The sequence below is a fragment of the Rissa tridactyla genome, chromosome 5, assembly GCF_028500815.1.
Source record: "Rissa tridactyla isolate bRisTri1 chromosome 5, bRisTri1.patW.cur.20221130, whole genome shotgun sequence".
NCBI lineage: Eukaryota > Metazoa > Chordata > Aves > Charadriiformes > Laridae > Rissa > Rissa tridactyla.
In genome coordinates, this window is record NC_071470.1 from 48,552,524 (window position 1) to 48,573,327 (window position 20,804).

General features: G+C 40.8%; 2 protein-coding genes across 10 annotated transcripts in view; one reads left to right on the forward strand and one right to left on the reverse strand.

Annotated features, from left to right (window-relative positions):
* The window catches only part of ARFIP1 (ADP ribosylation factor interacting protein 1), a 45,111-nt gene extending 36,604 nt beyond the window's left edge, over positions 1–8,507 (reverse strand). For 2 of the 9 annotated variants that reach the window (XM_054202472.1, XM_054202471.1), the window contains exons 1-2: positions 8,244–8,507; positions 3,816–3,895 (exon numbers count right to left, since the gene is read on the reverse strand). In XM_054202472.1, coding sequence (XP_054058447.1) covers positions 3,816–3,893 — 78 coding nt within the window. In that variant the 5' untranslated portion in view covers positions 3,894–3,895; positions 8,244–8,507. Of the gene's footprint in view, positions 1–871; positions 1,003–3,815; positions 3,914–8,243 lie in introns of those variants that run through there. The other 7 variants (XM_054202476.1, XM_054202475.1, XM_054202470.1 and 4 more) reach the window with 5 other exon arrangements.
* A 193-nt stretch (positions 8,508–8,700) lies between these two features.
* Positions 8,701–14,996, forward strand: TIGD4 (tigger transposable element derived 4). Its single transcript, XM_054204101.1, has 2 exons — positions 8,701–11,546; positions 14,910–14,996. Exon 1 carries the CDS (start codon positions 8,846–8,848, stop codon positions 10,406–10,408), a length of 1,563 nt encoding a protein of 520 aa, XP_054060076.1. The 5' UTR covers positions 8,701–8,845; the 3' UTR covers positions 10,409–11,546; positions 14,910–14,996.
* The last annotated feature ends 5,808 nt before the right edge of the window (positions 14,997–20,804 follow it).

Consider the following 20,804-nt stretch of genomic DNA (forward strand, 5'->3'; position numbering starts at 1 on the left):
CTGAAGTACAAGCAGCTTCTCCAACCACAGGTGAAGCTTTTACAGGATATCCATATAACACAAAGATTTTACTGGTACTTACTCAGGATCTCCTGCACCATTCTTAACTGGCAACATATTTTATCATACCCCACTGCTAATATTTCACCCCCACTTTCACCTATCACCACTTCATTTACATAAGTAAGCTTGATGTCCTCAGTAAGCTTTGAGGCCTCCCAGGCTTTTTTCTAATTAGTCACTGTCTGTGGGCTCCAATAATCATGCTTCACTAACTCCAGATAGCTTTCAAAGCTATGTTACCATTACTTCTTCCAAAGACTAAATTACTGAGACTTCACCTCTGTTGGTCTTTTGAAGCAGAGTTCACTATTCAAACTTTGTTTGGTATCTACAAAATCTGATTTACATTTCTGAAAGTGTAATAAGCTTCTTCAATTAGCAGCATTACCACCGCCACAAAAAAAAAAAAAAGAGAGCAAGGAGACAGAAGTCCATCAAGTTCTGAGTAAATGCTGTCTTTTACCCATACAGAGAAGAGAAAGAAAAAGATGAAGGGCAAGGCATTCTAAGAACCATACATATGAACTACAATCCGTGGATGCACACCCATAAAATACCACCTGAGATGATACATTTTCCCCTTTTGAGGATCAAGACTTTCTCTACAACTAACTTAGCAAAACTGAATTGAAAGCTACTCTTTCAGAAATAGTGCTTTATGAAACACTTCCCTAAGATGAGAAGTGAAACACTTAGGCACAGCTTTTGAAAAAATTCTAAAACACACAGGAAACAGATTTCAAATCATTTAAGAAAATGTCAGTGTGCTATAAATTAAAAAAAGTGACTTTATAACACACTAACTTACCCTATCAGTCCCTCTCATTTAGGATCCAGTAAGTACCTTCTTTCAGCACTGGGAAGGAATAGCTCACATGCCGTACATTCACATTGGCCTAGCATACCAAATTCTCCATATAGTCCAGTCTTCACCCACAACTAGAACACACAACAGCTGGTTTTGGGGTGATTCTTCATACAACAGAAAAAAATTATCAAAACTCATAGCTTTTAAGTGAATATTGAAAATATTGAAGCACACCAAAATGTCTATATTTTATTACTACTTTTAAAACAGTAATTTGTTTCATTTCACAGAACATAGAGTACCTCGAGTTGAAAGGGATCCATAAGGATCATTGAGTCCAACTCCCTGCTCCTCGCAGGGAGTTGTTATACGACACCATTAGATCAAATGTTCTAGTTACCTGCCACATTAGATTTTAATTTAAGAAATCTGTCCAAAAGCTTAAGCTTGCTCTAAATCTCATATCTGCTTAAACTCCAAGACTGCTAAGAACTATACTTCTACTTGATGTGGTAAAGTGAGCTATTTTTCAAAATACTTGGCCTGTCACAGCAATCTGCACAATACTGAAACATTAGCATCAGCTAACATAGCTATTCTTGTTGTTCTTTCTGCAAATTGTCTGAAAAAACAGCGTCAAGGGGAAGTCCTGTACTGTCAAGGGATACACTTAGTTTGGCAGGAATCACAAACAAAATTGCATCTCCAAATTTAACTAAAGGCAAAACAAAAGCTTGGCTTGGGTGCTTCTCATCAAGAATCTCAAATAATTTTGCTAATATTGTACATTGATATATGTTTATGCATTTATTCAGAGGTATACACGCTCACACATGTGCATACATGTCTCTAATACATACATTAGAAAAGGAAAAAATCACCAGCTTCTCTGGATAACTTATGAAATCTAAGAAGGCCTAGAAGCAATTCATAGACTTTTTTCGGTGTTTCTACTTGAGGCAAACCTACATATCTACTTCAGAGAATGCAAAAAAATTACTTGCTAACTTCAGTTTCATGTTATGTCTGAACTAAACCACCATCTATTCTGCTCTGGTGAGACTCCACCTGGAGTACTGTGTCCAGCTCTGGAGTTCTCAGCACAAGAAGGACAGAGACCTGTTGGAACGGGTTCAGAGGAGGGCCGTGAAGATGATCAGGGGGCAGGGGCACCTATGCTATGAGGACAGGCTGAGAGAGTTGGGGTTGTTCAGCCTGGAGAAGAGAAGGCTCCAGGGAAACCTTGTTAGCGGCCTTCCAGTACTTAAAGGGGCCTACAGAAAAGATGGGGAGGGACTCTTTATCAGGGAGTGTAGCAATAGGACGAGGTGTAACGGCTTTAAACTGAAAGAGGGGAGATTTAGATTAGATATTAGGAAGAAATTCTTTACTGGAGGGTGGTGAGGCACTGGAACAGGTTGCCCAGGGAAGTTGTGGATGCCCCATCCCCGAAAGTGTTCCAGGCCAGGCTGGATGGGGCTTTGAGCAACCTGGTCTAGTGGGAGGTGTCCCTGCCCACGGCAGGGGAGCTGGAACTAGATGATCTTCAAGGTCCCATCTAACCTGAACCATTCTATGATTCCATCCTGCCCCTTTCCAGTCCCTACTACAAGCAATACAAGTGTCCCATCTCCCAACCACAACACTTGCTGCTCACTCACCTGACTGTACAGCAAACAGACTAAACTCACTGGCCTGGCAATGTACCTTTTCACCAGGCTAATTTTCCGCAGTTTCAGTGAGTTGGATCAGTTTGCAATGAGGTCAGACAAGCACTAAAGAAATTAAGTGAGCAGCTGAAAAAGGGAAGTGGTATAAGCTGCTAATTTGGCTCAGACATAACAAGAGATCACCAGCTGCATTTTAGCCAACAGTCTAAGCTAGCACTGCTGCCAAGAATAAGTCCTTGTGTCCCCCCTGCGCCTGATTTTTTTTTTTTTTGCCCTTTACCTCTAACTCTTCCCCCATTCCCCCACCCCTTTCCTGGGCCAGAACAATGTATTTGTACAGCAAACAAGACTGCGGAAACACCGCATACTCAAAGAAGGTGACCTATGCCCAAAAAGGGAACAGGTATCCACTCAATTCTGTTCTCCAAAACATGATTTAAACTAAGTATATAAAGAAACTGCATCCTCAGAAAAAGATTTATCCAATGTAGGAAGAGTCTAAAGTAAATAATAAGCACTATGGAAAACCATGAAGTTTGAGCTAGATATTTCACTTAGAAAAAGATATTAATTCTTTAGTAACTTTCTTCTTAGCACACCTCTGTTCGCAAATATCAGATTTGGAGATACACTAAATATCTATGGAATCACTATTCTGTTTTTACAAAAAGTTTTAAGAAAATTCACTGGTACTGAAACTCTTATGATAAATTCAGCATCACCTTTTTTCATTCTCACTCTAGAGCAGCCAGGGAAACGTTTACTCTTCATTTTTCTGAAACAGCCTCCCAAGCACATCTGTTTATTATCGAGAACCTTAGGAATTTGTTTATTATTTTAAAAAGTCACAGACTTCTCCACAATGAAGGTACAAGAACAGCTCCCAAGAAAAAAGATTCACCACTCCAGCAGCAGATAGAATGCCTTGTTATAGCAAGGTTACACACACAAAGACTGCTGCCTTTTAAGTACCAACCCTTTCTTCCTGCTGCACCTACACATTTCAGACTCTCTACCCCACCTAAATCTACTCAGCCTGCAAAACAAATACTGCAGCTCAGCAAAAGACTATTGGTTGAAGTAATCCTTTGATATGAATTAATCGGATTGCTCTTAATAGTGTCTCAAAACCAAACCCACCCATTCAAGATAGCACGCATGAGCTCATATTCCCATACTAACTTCATTGTGCTATGTATACCAGAATTTTTGGCAGTCTGAAACTGTTGGTGGGATTGGTTGATTTTACACTAATAAAACTATCACCCAATCACCTCAGAGTCAGACTGGACCTCTTCTGCAGCTGGGTGAGATTCATCAAGTGTTGTGGATTCATTGCTGTGTTCTGACATACCTGAAAATAAAATAGGTTTGGCATGCATTAATTGATGTGACAGGAGCTGGGTGTTGCACCTTACAGAAACTGAAGCAGGCTTTCAGAAAACATTTTTTCTACAAGATCTGCTAAAGCAAAGAGAAACCTCCCTCTCTTGATGACTATCAGCGCTTTAGCTCTCCCAAATCTAACAAAGACTAGGAATATAGTCTAGCATAAACTCCCATAGCCAAAGCAGCCTTCCCCGCACAGACAGCTAAGCTTGCAACATAGAAACCAGGAAGTCAAACAAGGTTCTTCAGCTGATATTTACTGTCACCTGCAACAATACACCGACTGTATCCTAGCATTGCAAAGATCACAATTTTGTTAAGACACGAAGTTTATGCAAATGTTGCAAATTTATATTGATGCTAAGCCATTGGAACCTAGGAAGCTACTCAGTCTGTTATGCTGAACTAGAAACAGAATCCCTTTCATTTTATTATCAAAAAAATCTCACCTACAGAAGCAAAGAAAGTTGATAACACTGACAACATGAGCAAGAAATCAGGTCTGCGAGTAGAGTGATTATAAAAGATAAGTTACATACTTAATATAGCTTAAATAAGAAAAGTATCTAAATCTAATTTCAAATAGCTGGTATCTACAGGTGACACTGCAATTCACTCAGCTGTTTTGAGAGGAGGAAACAACCAATCATTAAGAATTAAACAAAGTCTGTATTGACTATAATCCCACGTGACTTCAATTCATTAAGTCTTGCACCATTTTATACATGTTCAGCCACATAGCAGATTAAGAAAAATTCCAGAGATCACTATTTATATTGTATTTTCCAAGCTATAAAACATTCTAATTAAAGCAAATAATTAATAAGGTAAGCAGCTCACATGACAAGGGAAATAAGGACACAAAGGCTGAGAAACTGAACCATCTATATCATATTACACTGGATAACCTACTACCTTCCTTTGGAAAACCAAACACATGAGATTGTGTCCAGAAAAACAATTCAGTCAGGGCTATCACTGAACGAAGTTGGATTTTTCTCCAACCAATACAAAATTCCTTTCAAAGTAATTAAGTATAACTTTTTTATATATCTTTCTTAATTTTCTACAATTCTTTCGAATAGGAAAGACCGTACAGCAGGGGTGCTGCTTTCCCACACAGTCCTGTCCAAACTCTGCTTGTGGTTGAAAACAACCTCCATTCTTAACAGCTTGTGTCTGAGTAGATAAAAAATGTCCATTATGGACTAGAAGAGTAAGTGTGATTTCTTTGCTCTTCTGGTTAAACAAGAAGCTAAGTTCGTCTTGTAGTGCACACTTAGTTAAGGCAATCTGTACCTCAGTTTCACCACATTGCTGATCCTGGAGTTATGTTTGTACCTCACACACAAACTTACATACCACAGTAACACTGTTTAAAACTATTAAATGGTATAAGCAGCAAAAATATTTTCTTGACAGCCTTAAGAACTCAACCTAATCTAGAGGCATGAACCATCTCACAAACCCACGTAAAAGACATTACGTAAAGACAAATAATTCAAGTTTTAAAATCCAAATTAATTCACCATTTGCATTACAACCTTCCCTTCCTCAATTTTTTGTATAGTATTCTTTTCCTGCAAGCAGTATCAACACAGCTCTGCAGGATCACACTGACCAACTTTAAGACACAGTAAGGGGTAAACCATAGATTAAAGGTGGCTTTTGTAAAAAGTTTAACCACATAGTCTAGTTTAACTACAGAATTGCACAACTGCTTTTATAACAAAAAAATAGGGATGTAAACATCAATGCTGAATGTAAGGACAAAACCTTTCTACATGTTTATGAAGATTCAGAATTTAAGACATTCGCATGAAATTGTGGCAAACATGGCATCTACATATATATATTTTTTACTTATATTTAAGGTTCCATTACAGAAATGCATATAAACTTTTGTATTTCAGTAATTCCTAATTTTCTCTTGCAGTGTCAGAGAAAGAGCCATTCTTTATAAGAGCTTGCTAATCTTCAGTACCATATGAATTCTGCATTAGCAATTATGTTTTCACTAAAGCAGCCATGACTTTAGAACATGTTAGGTGACTTATTCAGTCTACCAGGACATTAATTACCATCAGCTGCAATTACAACTCAGAGATGTTCTACTTGGAAAAAACATGCCTGATCCATATTCCAACATGAATTTAAGCCCAAAGTCCTGACATCATCACTCCTGCCCCTTTGGATTTTCATTTTTTTCTCCCCACTAGACCAATTATGCAAATCCACACAAATAATGTACTAGAGTAGAACAGAGCAGACAGAATAAACTGAGAATCCTCCCTCCCATGGCAAGGCCACTTTAAACGCATCTCAGATTACAAACTCAGTCATTTTAAGCTATGCTCACCCATAAATAAAACCGCACAAATTTTAAGTCCTGGGGATTTATATATCATTTCTTCAACTGGCAAAATAAAAAGCAAAGCAAAAACTTAGAAAGAACATACTAAGCTTCCTCTAGGATGAAGACTTCTGAGACATTTAACCAATTATAATTAGTGGTTATAAGAGCACACTTATGGACTTTTCATGAAAAAGGCAAGTTTATATTTGCTTATTCATGCAAATATGAATTAAACATCATCAAGAATAAATTTGTTTTGAATATGGGGTTTATTCTTAATGTAGTTACATTACTTAAGCAAATGACTTATGGTATCAGAAACAAGAACCACAGAATTCTTAACAATTACACCTCTTTTTCTAAGCAGGATGCACTGGGTCCTGCACTTCAGTTTTTCTCTAAAATTAATCATCAATAAGTTAAAAGCAAGATATCTTCTGTCCAGATAAAGTTTATTACACACTTTTATTGTTGTCTTATTACTCCACTGCACAGATAAGTGGAGTAACACTTTTTGTAACACTGCAGAAAATGCAAGTGCTGGTGGAAAATAATGATTTAACACATATTTTCTTAATTTCAATTTCTAACTAAGACGACTATCACTAATTCTTGTCAAGATCAAAATCAATCCCTTTTAAAAAATAATATAAAGAACTGTGTTAAACATTTCCTGCTGCAATCACACCATAGTTTCCTCTTCATGCTCTTGAATTCCCTGGCTGCTCCACTTGCAAGATCGAATTATGCTTGAAAGTTATAAGACACAATGGAGATAAGGACCGGAGAACAGGGCTGTCACTACCACACTCCCTACTCTCGGTCAACCTGCCCCTAAGCACTTCAATGCTCTGCTTGTCTCCAGATTAGCTGAGGCATGGGCTCCCATTATGGTTTCAACTTCTACCAAAATAGAAAGAAGCAGCTGATCAAGATATTGCCTCAGCTTCCATTTTTTTCCAATCTAACTTTTTTCTGTATTACTTATCCCTTACAATTTTAACTGTGCGTGTATACATACATATATACACAAACTTCTGTATCATTCACACAGCCGTTTGGAGTTACACTGGTCAAATGACATCCTTCTTGAGCTCTGCAAAAGAACCCTTCTGTTATCTACTCTAGATTATCAACACTTAGCTAACAAAGCCACTGACTGCAAGTGCTAACTTCTTGTAACCAGTTCCACCAAGCATAAAAAGCACACCTAAGAGGCTGAAATTACAGTTCAGCAGTAATCCCCCTGCAGTTCAGGGGATGCAATACTAAAGGCTATGAGGGGTTTCAGTTAAAAATGATAGGTCAAACATGTACTACAAGCAACACTAGAAGAATTGCATACAGTTTGTCAACAATACCAGATGCAACACCTGCTTGTCACAGAACACCACAGTGTTTCCATGTTTTAAGAATAGTAAGCCAGCTGCAAAAGACAAATTGGAACACTTAAAAGAGTAATTGTCAGGGTGTGGAATAAGTCCCAGGGGCATGAAATTTATGCAGCACCTAGAGTTTTCTTCCTCCACCAACAATCAGGTTCCCTTTCTCTCCCATGAAACCCACCTCCTACCAAGCTCAGGCTGTGCCAGACCTCACCGGGTGCCCACCACCCGCCGGAACCGGCCCCCCGCAAACAGGCAAGGAGACGGGCAGACCCCAACCAGCACCGCACTCCCGACCCCTGCGGCAAGGGCACCCGGGGCGGCGGGCAGGACGAAGCGGCCGCCGGCAGCCCCCGGGTGGACCCCGCTAGGGGTCCCACGCCGCCCACGGGCCCAGCCGCCCGCTGCTCGCACCCAGAGGCTGCCGTGACGGGTGGGGAAACGGAGGCCGCTCCCGCGGTGCCACACGTAGAACGGGAGGCAAGGCGAGGCGAGGTGCGGCCCTCACAGCCCTGCTGCCGGGCTGGGCCAGGCCCGGCCCGAACCTGGGGCCTAAAGGCCCCGTCCCTCACCTGCTGCCGCCCCGGAGGCGTCGTGCTGAGGGGGAAGGGAGGACAGGGAGGAGGGAGGGAGGGGGGGACGGAGGAAACCGGGCGGGGCAGTGCCGGTGCTCCCTCTCCAGCTTTATTTTCTTCCTCCTCCGGTACCAGCAGGAGCCGGAAACGCTTGGCCGGAAAGGCGGTTGACGGGAGGCGGTGGCGGGCAGCGGCCTCTCTAGGCTGCGGGGGCGCGCCTCTCTATGGTCGCTGACCCGGCCGAGCCGTAGCCATGGCAACCAGAGCCGGGGCCTGGTCAGGCCTGAGGCGCGGTGCTAGGCCTGCTGCGAGGGGCTGGGGAGCCTGATCCCGAATACAGCCGGCCAGCCCCGCAAAGCTTAATTCTGCGAACGCCCTCGGCTGGGGAGCGTAGCGTAGCTCCCCAGCCGAGGGCGTTCGCAGAATTAAGCTTTGCGGCACTGGTGTGTGTGTGTGCCAGCTATAACCGGGATCAGGCTCCTCCTGCCTCTGCCAAGTGCCATGCCCGTGAGATCAGAGTGCAGTCTTGAAAACCGGCCTCACTGAAGACGCCCACAGCAAAAAAGCGTCAGAGCAGGAGTGTGCCTGCCGGGGTACGGATGCTCAGTACCATGGCAGAGGCTTTGGGGAGTCCTCTGCCCCAGCCCGTAGTAAGGAGGAAGAAAAGCATATCTATTGAGGAAAAAATCGACATCATAAGTGCTGTGGAGAGCGGCAAGAAAAAGGCAGAGATCGCAGCCAAGTATGGCATAAAGAAGAATTCCTTGTCTTCGATTATGAAGAATAAAGAAAAAGTCTTAGAAGCCTTTGAATCTTTACGATTTGATCCTAAAAGAAAAAGGCTAAGGACTGCTTTTTATACTGACCTGGAGGAGGCATTGGTGAAGTGGTACAGAATGGCTCAGTGCTTGAACGTGCCGGTAAACGGTCCTATGTTGCGCCTCAAGGCTAATGATTTTGCCCAGAAGCTTGGACATAGTGATTTTAAATGCAGTAATGGCTGGCTCGATCGTTTCAAGTCAAGGTATGGCTTAGTTTTCAGAGCTCAGCCTATAGAAGCAGCTGCTACTACTACAGTGAATGCTCCAACTCCTTGGTATCAAAATGTTCTGCCTTACTATTTAAATGATTATCAGCCGAAAAACATGTTTTTTATACAGGAGACCGGATTGTTGTATCAGATGTTACCATATAGCACATTTGCATTTAAAGGGGAAACTTGTTCTGTAGGTCAACTAAGCAAAGAGAGAATAACTGTAGCGGTGGGTGCAAATATGGATGGCTCTGAGAAACTTCGTTTGCTTGTTATAGGAAAAAACAAAAGTCCACGCTCTTTCAAAGATGTAAAGTTGCTACCTGTGGATTATGAAGCAAATGATATGGCGTGGATGACTTCAGAAGTGTTTGAACAGTGGATGCGTAAACTTGATGACAGATTTCAAGCACAGCAGCGGCAAGTTGTTATTCTTGCTGATTCTCTCCCAGCACACACAGAAGTAAAGAACCTGAAGTCTGTCAAATTAGTGTTCTGTCCACCAGACTCTTCTTCATGTATAGCTATGAAACAAGGGATTATCAGAAGTCTGAAGCTTAAATACAGGCACTGTCTTACCAAGAGATTTATTGACTGTGTAGAAGGTAATAAAGAGTTTATGCTGACACTTCTTGATGCAATTGAGATGTTGCACCTGTGCTGGAGGAAAGTAACACCAGAGACTTTTGTAAAAAGTTACGATGAAGTGGGATTCAAATTAGAAACCAAGGCAAATGATAGCGACACAGAAGTTGAAAGTGATTTTGATTTGATTGCACATGCACAGGCAGCTGGAGTGCAGTTTCTAAAAGGTTTATCTTTGGAGGAATATGCAGCTCTAGATGATGGCTTGGTAACTTGTGAAATGCCCACAAATAATGAAAGGACGTGTGCTGAAGAAACCACATCAGACGAAGCTGGGACATTTGTTGCTGATGAAGGTGATGGATTTCAGGGAGCTGAACAACTTTTACCATCAAAAAATGAGGCTTTGAGTGCTGTAGATACCCTTCGAAAGTTTCTCAGAAGTCAAGACACAAATGATTCTCTTCAAGATTCCCTAGCTGACCTGGAGCATTTTATTCAACAAGTAACTGAAAAAAAAGAAACTATAATTAAAGAAAAATAGGCAGTTTAGTAACAGTTGTTGTTGCAATCTTCTCTAGTGTGCCTTGCTCAGGTGCCTAGATGTATATAACAAAAGGAAATTATGAAAAAGGGCTGTGAAGTTAAGTTTTCCACAAAATGAAGAGGAAAGAACACAAAATTTGGGGTGGAAAGAGGAAATAAGTTGAACCTTTAAAATTATAACTATAGTAAGTACAGTGAAGGCAAAAGCAATTCTTTGAGCGGTTTGTTAATTCAGGATGCACTGGTGCCCACTTGGAGTTCTGTCTTCAGGAAGAGATTAGCATTAGATTTAGATTAGATACGAGGAAGAAGTTGCTTACTCTGAGGGTGGTGAGGCACTGGAACAGGTTGCCCAGGGAAGTTGTAGATGCCCCATCCCTGGAAGTGTTCCAGGCCAGGCTGGATGGGGCTTTGAGCAGCCTGGTCTAGTGGGAGGTGTCCCTGCCCATGGCTGGGGGTTGGAACGAGATGATCTTTAAAGTCCTTTCCAACTCTAACCATTCTATGGTTCTATGATGCTATGATTCTATGATGATTTCACCAGCGTCTTTGGTATTGTTGACAGTGGAACGGTAAATATTTAGCAGCTTGGTGCTTTTGATACTTAAAGAAAAAGTTGAATAACACAGAAAATACATGCTTCAGTTCTGAGAACTAAGGGGTTTTTAAAATAAATTTTTTTGGTCCTTGTTCAAGAATTCTGGCCATCTTTTATTCTTGCAGCCGATGATGAACAGCAGAAAGTTAGTAGCTTTGGACGTGTTTTTTTTTTTTCTTAAAGCTGCTCATGTGTGGGTACACACAAATAGCATAATCATTTATCCAAAAGTCAAAGACAAACAAACCTTTACTTGGTCTTTGAAGAGGTCAAAAAGGAAGGTCATTCTCTCCCTTTCAGCCTTTTTGGTGTTAGGATTTGATGTAGGTCCTTCTGTGCAACTCCATGTGTTTCTACAGTAAATATAGAAAAAAAAAACAGCTTATGCAGTATCTGCACTCAAAACTTTACTGAACTCTTGTTGTATTTACTATACTTGAAGGCTTTACTTGTAGGAGTCAATGCATCGATGCAGTTCATTATTATGGGTGCCATTAAGAGGGGTTTGCATGAATGTTTGCATGAATGCAGTGTGAAGGTGAGTAAATGACAGTGCATTTACACGTCTTTAAGTATGGGGTTCAAGCAATGTAATCGTACCAGAGCCAAAAATCTCAATTTGTTGGAGACGTGCTGTTTGTGACTTTTCTCAAAACATGTTTTAAACATTTTCCACATCTACCAATTCTAATTTTTTAAAAAGTTAGAGATAGTAATTTTTCTATTTTAGTGGAAGTATAAAATATTTTATGGAAGCCCTTTAGGAAACCTGTGTAATGAAGAATCCATTATGGTGCCTATAATTAAATCATGAGAAACAATCTCTTGCTTACTTGAATATTTAGTTTTCAATAAATAGTTTGGCTAAAGCTTTGTTTACTGTTCTTTCTGGGGGAGCACAGTTTATCCTTTTCTAAAAGCATTTCAGAAAATGTATCCAATTGTTGGAACAGTGCAAAGTGGGGAGCGGGGAGTGACAGTGAGAAAATGCATATGGCTATGGATGTTTTACTAGAACATTACAAAAAGCCCCCACGAACTTCTGTTTTCTTATTATGCAATATCTGATATGAATTCCATCCAAATGATATTCTGATTAAGGAAGAAATTTCTGTTGAAATTCCAACAAATAAAGTCCCACACAGAGATTTATAGATTCTGTGAAAGAGGTACCCCTCTGTATTATCTCTGTTCACTATTAATTTTGTTAAGATACATATGCAAAGCCTTCTAAATTCAGAAGCTGTGTCAAGTAAATCAACACATTTTGCTTGCTTTAATACTTTAGCACAAGCTTATGAGAAGTACATTTTATTTTGGCTAAGTTTATTTGAAGTTCATATAAGTCCCACAAAGCCCTACAGATAATTTTCCTACAGTAATATTTTCATTTAAAATCCATGGTTTTCTTTGCAACAGCTTCTCCTGCTAAAGACAAGTTTAGGAAAAAGTTTCTGTTACCTGTATAGTAAATTTGTATATTCTTTAAGATTCAACTCCCATGTGGACCTCATCGGCCCAGGATGCAGATAAGGAGATTCTCTGTTTCCTTCTGAGAGAATTCTCAGTGTGAAAAGGTTGATCTGAGTGAGAAAGACTTGTGCAAGTAGGCAGCAAACCTTGGTTAAACAAGGGTTCAATGTACAAGAAGTGTAGTCTTTGCAAGAAGAGGCTTAGAAAATCAGGAGATTTGACATAACATCCTTAGCTGATGACAAAGAAAATAAATTACTGAATGCTGTTATACTCCCTTATGAAAACAACAGGAAGGATTTACTGATTTGCGCTAGACTTTGAAGGTGAACTGTGGAACTTGCTTTAAAAAACATACAACCCATCGAAGTCCTGTATCTTTAGAGAATGTATGACTTTCTCCCAGCCTCCTAGGAAGCCAAGCTAAAAGGCAGTCACCAAAACAATTTTTTTAAGTCAGACACTTTATGTTCTAATACTACAGCTTTCAAAATTTTATAGGAGCCCAAATATTTCTTTTCACTTGGATTTTGGTCACACAGTCAAACAGAGCACGTGAAATCCATTTTGAAGCTTGTTGTTATCTCAGGTGTTTGTTCACGGGGAAGTGCCGACTCCTCAGATCCGAAATGCTAGCAGTGGAAAAGGAATTGGTACGCTATGTAAATGTTAGTCATTTCAGCCTGTGTACACAGCTCGAGCTAGAGATTTTTTTTACATTGTCTAGGTAAACCTTCAGGACAGAGGCTTTTTATGTCTGGCGTGGTATCTATTGGAGGGAGAGTAAGAATATTGCTTTAGACTGCACCATATTTAAAAATAAGAACCTCTTCTAGAAAAGGTAGATTACTAAGGCTGTCATTTGCTTTAGTACTTCAGATACTAGTTTGGACATCTATGTGCTTTTTTTCTGTACGCTTTTGTACTTTATGCTATAGCTAGATAATAATTATGTGCTTTGGCATCAAGTCAGTGAGGTCACTTTAAGTAACCCACAGTTACTTTTAGAAGTGCAAACTGAAAATAAATATGAAGTTTAAGAATATAAGTAGTTTCCAAACCAAGGCCAAAGTAGATCTTTGACATAATCAAAAGAATCCTCAGAGTCATTCTCGAGACAAATAATATGTAAAATTAAGTATGCTTTTCAAAATACATCTGCATTTGAAAATTGCAATAAATACAACACTCTTTCTGATTTTTGTGTGTGGTTCTGGATGCCTTTCAGATCTATAAAACTGTATCTCCTTTTAAAATTGTCACTCAAAGGAATGTTACTCACCTCTAAAGGTAAAAGGAAATTACTTTAACAAGTTTTTGCACCTTTAGGCAAAAACGGAAGTGAGGGGGCAGTCAGGGATTTATAGGAGAGCAACCCATATGTGCCTCCATACCCAAGATCGGTGACATTTTGATAGCTAAGGAATCTGGAGGGAGTAAATAAGTAGATGGTTTCTCATTATTTATTAAATAAAGCTTGAGAATGATGGTCTCTAACACGCAGAATCTTTAGTGATTTTAATTTTAGAAATGCCATACTACTTTGTAGCTAGTATTCTTGCAGTAGAAAACAGCAACCACATGCAAGTATTAATTTCAGTTAATTTCAGATCATTTTCCTTTGTTCTCTCTACCACCCTGGAAAGTATAAGTATGCTCAGATAGGCAGCTAATTTTCAATGAACAGTAGGAACCGATTTAGTCAGATTTAACTGCATCAATTTCATAAATGTCAATTAAATTCTAACACTAAAATATTAGTAAAATACCTTCAAGATTTTTTGGTGGTTGTGTCCACTGAAATGGTAGAATGAATATTGTCCTACTCAACAGTTAACTAAAACTTGTGGTGACCGGGCAGCCATGGCATGCAATGGCAGCATTCCGCATTATTTTCTTGCTTTGATATCAATAAAAGTTGGTGCTTCCTGGTTTTGGGAGGACTTGACAATTGTCAAAGGAGGACTTTGCAAAGTTCTTACTGGGGCTGTCGCCAGAGAAGAGATTTTATATCTAAGCAAGGAAGTCAGTATTTGTATCCAGATGCTTTAATATGACCATTTTGGGGTTTCCTTTCTTGAAAATCAGAACCAAAATCAGTCAATTCATAAGCAAACAACTCTCTTGTAATTGGAGTTAGTGTGACATTGATGAGTGACAGTGTCCTTCTTATCGATACATTCTTAACAATAGAAAAATCTTTGCAACAGATGAAAAGATGACAATTTTATGTCCGACGGCCTGCTTTTACACACAGCTTTTGTATTGCTAAAGCGGTGATGTATAGAGATGCGATTCTCTTTTACTGACATAACTGGCTGTGGTATAACCACATAATTGTTATATGGGATTACTAATTCAGGCATAGCTCATTGCCCTTCTTGCCAACTAGAGTTCCTCCATTTGAGACGTATTTTCTCTCTTACAGCTGCAGCTGTTTAGCTGTCTCAGTCTCGTTAAACCGTACAACTTCTGGGTTATGGCAGAGTGGGAAAACGAGGAGCATCTTGCTAACTTTCTCAGAGCTGTGTCACCTCTACTCCTTGAGTGGAGTGGAAAAGTGTGAATGACAAATTACTGTGATCAGTAAAGTGAACAAATAACCACACTGAATTACCCGATCTGCTGAGCGAGAAGATGCAGTATTTACAACAGTTTTTAAAATGCCTTGCTGTGTTTTACAGTATTTCAGCTGAAAGTCACATTCTTGCTAAACTTCCATGCCATCCTACCTCTGGCACAACTGTCCAGCCTTGCGCGTGTTTCTGTTCCACCAAGGGGAACAGGTCCATCTATCCCCTCACCACACGCAGCTACAACCCATGCGAACTGTGAGCCTGCACACAGCTCATCAGCCATGTCACCGGGGAGGTGGGCTCCAGAGCTGGTTTGCATCCTCCACTTCTGCACTCGTGTTGCTTTGTGTGACTGTGTGAGTCTTTGGTTATAATCACTTGGTTACAATAACCACTTGGTTATAATCTCATCTGTCTGAGAAAGTTGTGATACAATGGTGTCACAGGAGAAATTTCTCTTCTAACGCTTGGAAAAACTGCACTTTTAAAAGACTCTAGTATCTGGATTTATGAAAATATTTACTTTCTAGCCAGCTATGGGATGTGGGTTTCAAGGTCTCAGTGTTTTCGATCTCACCAGGTGCAGGGATGAGGAGGAGCGAGACCTGGGCACTTGACCCAGGCTGGCCAACAGGATTATTTCATACCATGGACATCATATTCAACATAAATTAGAAAGTTTGCTGTTAAGCTCTCTCTCTCACTTAATGGCTGTGATCCGGAGAACTTCTTGACCTGGTGCCGGACCCCTGAGCCCTTCCCTTCCTCCCGAAGCTGCAGCTCTCGCAGCGTCCGACATTTGCTGTCCCCTGCTGGGAGTGCCCAGCTTCCTGCTCATAGAATGGGCTGAGTATAATCCTTGTGTATTTTATATTGGTATTGGGATCAGTATTGCTTCTTCAATGTTATTAATGTTAATTATCTGTCTTATTCTATTAAATCTATTTATATTTCAATCCTCCAGTTTCTGTGTTTTTTCCCTGATTCCCCTTCCCAGGTGGGGGAAGGGTCATTGTGTGATAGAATAATTGTCTAAACGACAACAAATTGTTGTGGGTTCCTCAAACCATAACAGATGGAGGGTGCAACCTCACCCCAAACGCCAAATGAAACACCATTCATAACATATGAAAACATTGCGGGGCCTGGGATTGCTGATAGAGGCATCCCAGGAGGGTGGTAAGAAGTCTCAGCTCTCCTGGCCCCTGCTCAGTAGCAAAGCTGAAGAGCTCTACTCTCTGGAGAAGTTCTTGCAGAACACTCGCTATTTAAGAAGGATCGCTTCCACATGTGATAACCAGCTGCTGGATTTCTTATCTGAAGTCATCCACTTCTCTTGAGACATGTGCTGTGGGGCTGCCACTGCATCACGCATACGAGGAGACAACTTACTGAAACCACGGCTTTTCTTCTAGCAGTGGTGGTACCTTATACTTCTAAGCTGTATAAATGATACAATGTGATATTTCGCTATTTAAAATTGTATTGCTTTCCTCTTCCACCTTTTTTCATCCATTGCCTTCTATCATTTTATATTCATTGATATCCTGCTAATTGTAGTGTTAATGGTAGGGTTGTTGGCACAAACTTCCGGCTTTTCTCCTTACTCTCCCTATTTCTAATATTATCTTTTGCAGGTGATATTTTTGAATCATCTCATGTATCAGCTAGTCTCACCCTCTTGGTACACATGCTCGTGATCTCAGGCCCTAATTTCTCCATTGCTTTATTTAGTGGCCTTCCCAAATCCTTGCTTCATTGAGCCAAGAACATTTATTAGGTCCACATATCTTTTTGTCTTGTCTTTTTGTGGAGGAGAGTGAGTGGTGCTTTTTCCAGCAGTTGCCCGGGATGTGTGAGAGAATTGGTAATAAAACATGTAATCTTTCTCTCCTTTCAGGTGTCTCCATTTTTTCCTTCTGTCGGTGGTCCCTTCTGATCTGTACTTTTGAGATTCTTAATTTGACACTTAGTATCTTCATCTAAAGCGTTCCTATTTCTCTTTCATCTCTTACTCTTATCTGCCTGTAGAGCATCCTTGCCACAGTTCACTTTTACATTTCCATTTCTAAATATCATACCCCTAACCTCAGCTCTTTGGATCTTTCTTCCCTCCTCTTTTACTGGCCCCATCTAATGTTTAAACTACATTTCAAACTCCCTTTTCCTCCTTTCCATGATTCGATGTCTATTTCTCTTCTCCAAACCCAAATATTTAATGCTTTCTGGAGACAACCAGTTTTTTGCTTTTTGTTTCACTTGGTGTGTCTTCATGATACCTTTAGATCAAAGCTTGCGTATTGATTAAAAGTATGCTACTTTCCCTTAATTTGCCTTTTTGCATTTTGTTTTCTCCCATTCTTTATTCCTAGCACTTTCAAGCCTTTCCTTTGCTTGAGCCTTTCTTTTGCACTCCTGATCACCAGCGTGAATTTGATTCATTTTTCAAGCTCATAAAAAAAATAAACCCACAGACAAAACCTGCACTAAGAAAAAGTTTGGGGCTATTTGTTTACATATCTAACTGATCTAAACTAATTTATAAAATAAATCAGATTGAAAGCCAGGTCAGACCTTAGCTAGTTTCTATCAAGGTTTTTATTTGAATTTACATTTTTTGCTGTTTATTTTCACTCTGATTTTTCCTGTTTCAATAGTTGTTTGTGAGTTTTCAGATATTTACGCCCTGTTTGGCTTTGTAGACAGCTCATATGGCCTGAGATCATGGAGAAAAGCAGGTAGATCATAAAAAAAGAGGAGTTAATAGGGAAGGTCCTGGTCCATTGAGATTCCCCTGCAGGAACTTGAGGAGAATTTGTAACTCAGGTTAAGCAGAACTTTTTATTCAAAATCAATATTCAGAGTCCTCTGAAAGTCCACATTCAAACACAAATGAGCCATGAAAGTTGATATGAGAGAAAACACCACAGTTTTTCTGCATTTGGGATGGCAAGAAATGGCCACCCGTAATTCAGCTCGTCTTCAAAATTAATTGATGCAGGGTTTTTTTCCCAGAGCTAAGGAGGCATGATCTGCATAAACCGTGCGTCCCTGTGTTCAGTACCGCTCACCTACATTCAGTAAGCAAATAGAAATTTGCCTAGAGACAAAGCAAGGCTGAAACAGCATTTCTGTGTAAGAGCAGTGTTTCTGTATAGTCTAGAAGTTGCAGGAAGAGTCAGATGAGCTTGAAGATTGGCATGGCATTTCAGAAATTACTGAGAGACACTTTGTAGAACGGACTTGGGATCTCTGGGTTAGAGATACTTATGACGTGCAGTTCCCAACAACTACTGAACTATTTTTGAAAAGCTGGCATGACGGATATCAGTTTTACAGCTCTGAGAAAATGTGGCAAAGAGCGTTACATGTACGTGCGACCCATGGCACAGACAAACATTACAATTCAAATTCTAGCAAATTCTCCCTGTGAGAGCTGAAGACGACCAGGCACAGTGCATGTATGGGGAGCACCTGCAGGGAAGCAGGAGCAGACATGGCATACACTGTAGACATGCAACAGCAAGACGGAAAAGACAAGTAGAGGCAGACAGAGCTACAGGCTCTCGGCTCCGCTTGTTGAATGGCTATAAAGGATTGTCCTATGCCCCATCAGAAGGGTTTTCCCTACGTGCCCCATTACCAACGCAATTTTTTCAAAAAGCCAAGGAAATCCTCTCATGAACTGAAAGAGATTTAAGACTTGAGCTTTTCTTGCCAGTTTGGCAATGTCGTGCTTCATACCCTTGTAGCATGTAGAAGTTGGCAGCAGAAACCAGACCTACAAAAGGTAAAACCGAAGTAAGTGCACAATGAATCTTGTAGTTTTTATGTCACATTCTTACCTGGCCTTTGTTCAGCCCATGTGGACTCAGTAACTTTACTACAAGGGGCCACCTGCACAGTTCCCTAAATCAGACAGCACTTTCAAAGATTTGTCAAAATCTAATTTAATGCCAGCAACTTGACCACTACTCCTAAAAGGAGAGCGTTTGGGAAACTTGATGCTTGGATGGTTAGAAACCATCTTGCGATTGCATCTTAAATATTCATGGTTAAATAGCAACCAAGAGGCTTTAGGAAAATTACAGGACTTGGTAATTCCCTAACAATACCTACACCATTATCTATCGCCAGCCTTAACGCACATGTGCAGCTGCAAACCTGTATTCCTAGTTAAGTGCCAGTGTTGATCTGTCAAGGACTAATGCTGGGATGGCAGGTATCATCCTGGGCAATAAGATTATATGAAATTTACATTAGTGTAAGCTTCCTAAGGGATTATTTAGAATGGGGATTAGGAAGCTTTACAAATTCAAAACTTCTTTCGGGTTTCTTCATCTTCTCACCTCATCTCACAGAGGAGAGAACCCAGTGGCTTGCACTGGTGCAGTCTCACAGGGGGTAGCACCATCATTCTGAACAGCCTTCTCTGTGGCGAGCTCTGCTAGTGTTTGCCAGCGTATTAGTCTGCAAGAATCAGGAGGAAACGCTGCAACGTATGGAAAACAGCCCTTATGCTCCAGCCAGCGGGAGGTGTAACTGCTGCTCTGCCTCCCGAGGGGGCCGAGCCAGGCTTCTCCGAGGATGCCGACTCCTCAGGCAAAGCACATATTTGTGAGATTACATCTTCAGAAAGCAGAAATGCAGGTACTGGTTTGCTTTTCATCATTCATCCTGCACTCTCCTTCCTGTCTACCATTCCAGCGCCTCGGAGATTAAAAATTCCCCGTCAGACGCCTGCCTGATCCGATCCAGGCACAGATCTATCTCAGTTCAGAAACCTGAGATAGTTCTGTGCCACCCACACGCCTGATTTACAGGCTTTAAATATAGCTCCTATATTTGGCAGGCATTTTTTTGCTTTTATTTGAGTTCCAGATATTTGCATTCTCTAAAAGCATTTCCAGCTCTAATGGGAAAAGAATGAGTTGTGGACCTCAAATGAACTCCACGTTCCTTTCTCCGTGTCGAGATACAGTTATAAGAATTTATACCAGGCAGAGATCTGCCCTCACTGACTTTCAAGGGCATTGTAGACTCAAGCTATGTGGGGATTAACCTTTCAGACATGGCAGGAGATGTAAAACTTCACAATTAAGCAGTCAGAATCAAAATGGATTAACAGAGGAATCATACGTTTGCTTCCAGGAAGCCTCTGTTTCCTATAGGATCATAACTGTGATTCTTTCCATCCTGGGTTTCATTACCAGCCATTAGCATTGACCTCTTTTACTTTTGATGCAGCTGCCTGTAACCGGACGAATAGCAATTCTCGCAGGATTTTAATATTGCTTGCCTCGTACGCAAGGTACACCTAGGTACAAACATGGTACCTTCTGGCAGTAGATCACTCTTTGGAGAGCAGCATAAAGGCAGTGCAGCAGCCTGTCAGGCCCAGGAACTTCTCGCTTCACACCACGCTTGGTGCACCTACACTTTGGCACGGAGGTGTGACTGTGGGATGGGTAGGTACATGGAAAAGGAGCCGTGGGAGTCAAAGGGTATCACTTTGTATAGAATCATAGAATCATTTGGGTTGGAAGAGACCTTTAATAGTGCTCTTCGGACTGCTAGCCCATCCTGAAGTATATTTCACTGTTACAGCTCTCTCCAGGAACCAAAAAAAGAAATCTAGTGAAGGTACGCCAACTTGCGCTGGTGTCACAGATACTGGTCAAAACATGGATCTACCTGAAAATGAGCTACAGCACATCTAACCCAGCTGTTTGGAAAGGATTTCTTCC